At 35.1% G+C, this 2,799-nt stretch overlaps 1 gene segment (V, D, J or C); it reads left to right on the top strand.

The window, feature by feature from the left end:
* Window positions 1-705: 705 nt before the first annotated feature.
* On the top strand, window positions 706-1,176 carry LOC128647158 (immunoglobulin heavy variable 4-59-like). The segment is given in 2 exon segments: window positions 706-774; window positions 863-1,176. Coding segments are annotated over 2 exon segments (360 nt in total).
* Window positions 1,177-2,799: the final 1,623 nt, after the last annotated feature.

A 2,799-nucleotide genomic window follows, 5' to 3' on the forward strand; every position in this document is an offset into this window, starting at 1 on the left:
CTTTGCATTCTTGCTTGAGCTTTCTTAGCTGCTTACAATATTGCTCCATATATTTGGACTCTGGAGACCAAGTGATCAGATTGAACTACCTGATAGATGAGTGCCTTGTTCCGGGGATGGGAGGTGAGTTAGCCGGGTTACTCTTGAACATCTGGCCTGCGTGAATAGCACTTCACCGCACGTGAGTGTAAACGCTTATCTTAATTCGATTATTATATACTGATACAGTATTATACTATGTGGCACCTTTTCTAATTTTCTTCTAGGATCTATTTTGAAGTGGAGGCCAAACAGTCGAGGAGAGCTGCCTGATTTACATCTATACAACTCTTATAGTGCTGTGGAATCTCTTATAGCGCTGCGGAATCTGTTGGCGCTCTACAAATAACCGATAATAATAATAACTCTTTTGGTACATTTTGGTGTATATTGGAGTATAGATATTACACCATTAACCTATATTGCACTATTGTACTTTTCATATTTGTATATATTTATATACATTTTAGTGAGCGCCCCTAGTTATCACTTAGAGTATAGTGATCATTATTCATATCACATTATCTATCAGCAGAGGGAGCTCCTGATTGCAAACACAGGACTTATATATATTTCTATTCCTCTTCATGCAAATCAGGAGCTTTTTTACTATGTAAAAGAGAAAATGAATGTACTCTAAATCAGTCAGAGGTGCAGTATTCAGTGGAGACTTTTATTCTTGTGTAACCATGAAGGTTTTATTTTCTTTGGTGCACTTGATCAACCTTATTTTATGTAAGTTATTTATAATATATTGGTTGTATCCTTAATTGTCTTTTCCTAGGATTATTGATAAATGCAATGTGTCTATTTCCCTTCTCAGGTGTCCTCTCACAAGATATCACACTAGTCCAACCTGGATCTGCAATTGTGAAGCCGTCAGATACTTTGAAACTCACATGTAAAGTCTCAGCATCAGTTAGCAATCAGTACTGGAGCTGGGTCAGACATATACCAGGGAAAGCTTTGGAATATATTGGTTATATACACAGTGGTGGAAGCACAAATTATGCCCCCTCATTTCAGGGACGAGTCACTATAAGCATAGACACAGCAAAGAATGAATTTACCCTGCAGTTGCCTAATATGAAAACTGATGAATCTGGAAAATATTATTGTGCAAGATACACAGCATGAGAAGGAAATCTGCTCTTGTGACAAAAACCCTAAACAGGAAATGCAGGAAGAGGAAAAAAAATGACAAAAAAGAACCTTTGAAATAAATATCAATACATATAAAAGGTTGCAAACCTAAAGAAAAAGGACATCATGTTATGTGATTTAACTAGTCCACACAAGGTTGGGATATAATAAAATATGCTATTTAATCTTTTGTTGTATCTATTTAAGAGGAGTGTCTGAAATCGTAAAAATTTTGTAATTCATCATAGTCAAGCAACAAATTTGTAAACCTTATTTTTTTAAATTTACTTAAATGTGTAAAGATTCTAATAAAAGTAATCATGTGTTTTTATATATAATAATAATAAAGTATACTCTTTAAAGACAAGGAGATCCCTCAGTAGGAAGTATCATACTAAATAAAGACAGGAACTTCAGCACTTCAGTAGAAAAGTCAAAATACAAAATGTATTAGTAAAAATCACTTTATCAAAAATGTTTTTTATTGAGTTTGTCACAAGATGACCTTCACTGCTGCAAGGATAAAAAGCACTAACTTAATATAAAGATTACAAGCAAAAATATTATTCTACACATTGTAAACCTTTCCAAGGACTGGCAACACCCAAGCCGTGCAGAGACCCCACCTAAAATACATGGGTAATGTCTGGACGGGATAACATGCCATCCTTTAAAGGAATATAATATATATGTGCAAGAAATTTCACAAGTACAGTGACCTCAAGAGACCTTGGTATATGCAGAGAAGCAACACCACAACCTGTTACAGATGCCACAACTACATTATTTGGAAACTATGTCTGCACGGTTATATTTGAGGATCTATGCTAATCTGCAGCGGTGTCTTGTTACATCAAAAAACATATAGCCCATATCAATTTAGATAAAGAGACAGTTGGAGACCAATATAATATAATGCTTATTCATTCAGCATAAGGCAATCAATAGATCAGTTGTCCTATGTACTGAAAACCACTTGCCAGTTAGCTACTGTGTATGTAGTCTCATAAATCATAACAGTTGCCAGAACAAATGCCGGTTCAATCTCACTACCTCTGTATGGGTCCGCGTCTCTTTATAAAAGCCACTATAGTTTACATTTGTTTATATTTTAAAGGACATCCAACTTGCACATTTCTTATAAGTGTACATCGCTAGCAGTATTAGATTATAGAGCAGAAACTCTGTCTTCTCCCACATTATATTTTGCATGAAACCTTTAGTGCTGTTTCAAGCAATACTGCATCAGATGCTGATGCATATTTCACCCCCCCAATAGAAGTCATTTTAGGGCTTCTTCTGGGCTAACCTAACGCTCGTTACATTTGATTGTGCTCAAGAGAATTGATTAACTTTAAACTTGTAATACTTGCGCAAGTTAACATGGTCACAATATTGCAAAATATCTGCATTTGCTAATGATAGCGTGACGCTTGTAATTCAATATATTTTAGTTTGTTAAAATCCCGCCACAGAGAATGAGTTTTTAGCCAAAAAGCTCCCAAAAATGATTTTTTCTTTATGTGTAAAGTACCTGGGAGGTCTCCTGAAACTATCAGATACAATAGCCAATTCACATCTTTTAGGGTTACAGGAAATCTCTATTCATTTAACCAC

Source organism: Bombina bombina, chromosome 2, assembly GCF_027579735.1.
Source record: "Bombina bombina isolate aBomBom1 chromosome 2, aBomBom1.pri, whole genome shotgun sequence".
NCBI classification, from domain to species: domain Eukaryota; kingdom Metazoa; phylum Chordata; class Amphibia; order Anura; family Bombinatoridae; genus Bombina; species Bombina bombina.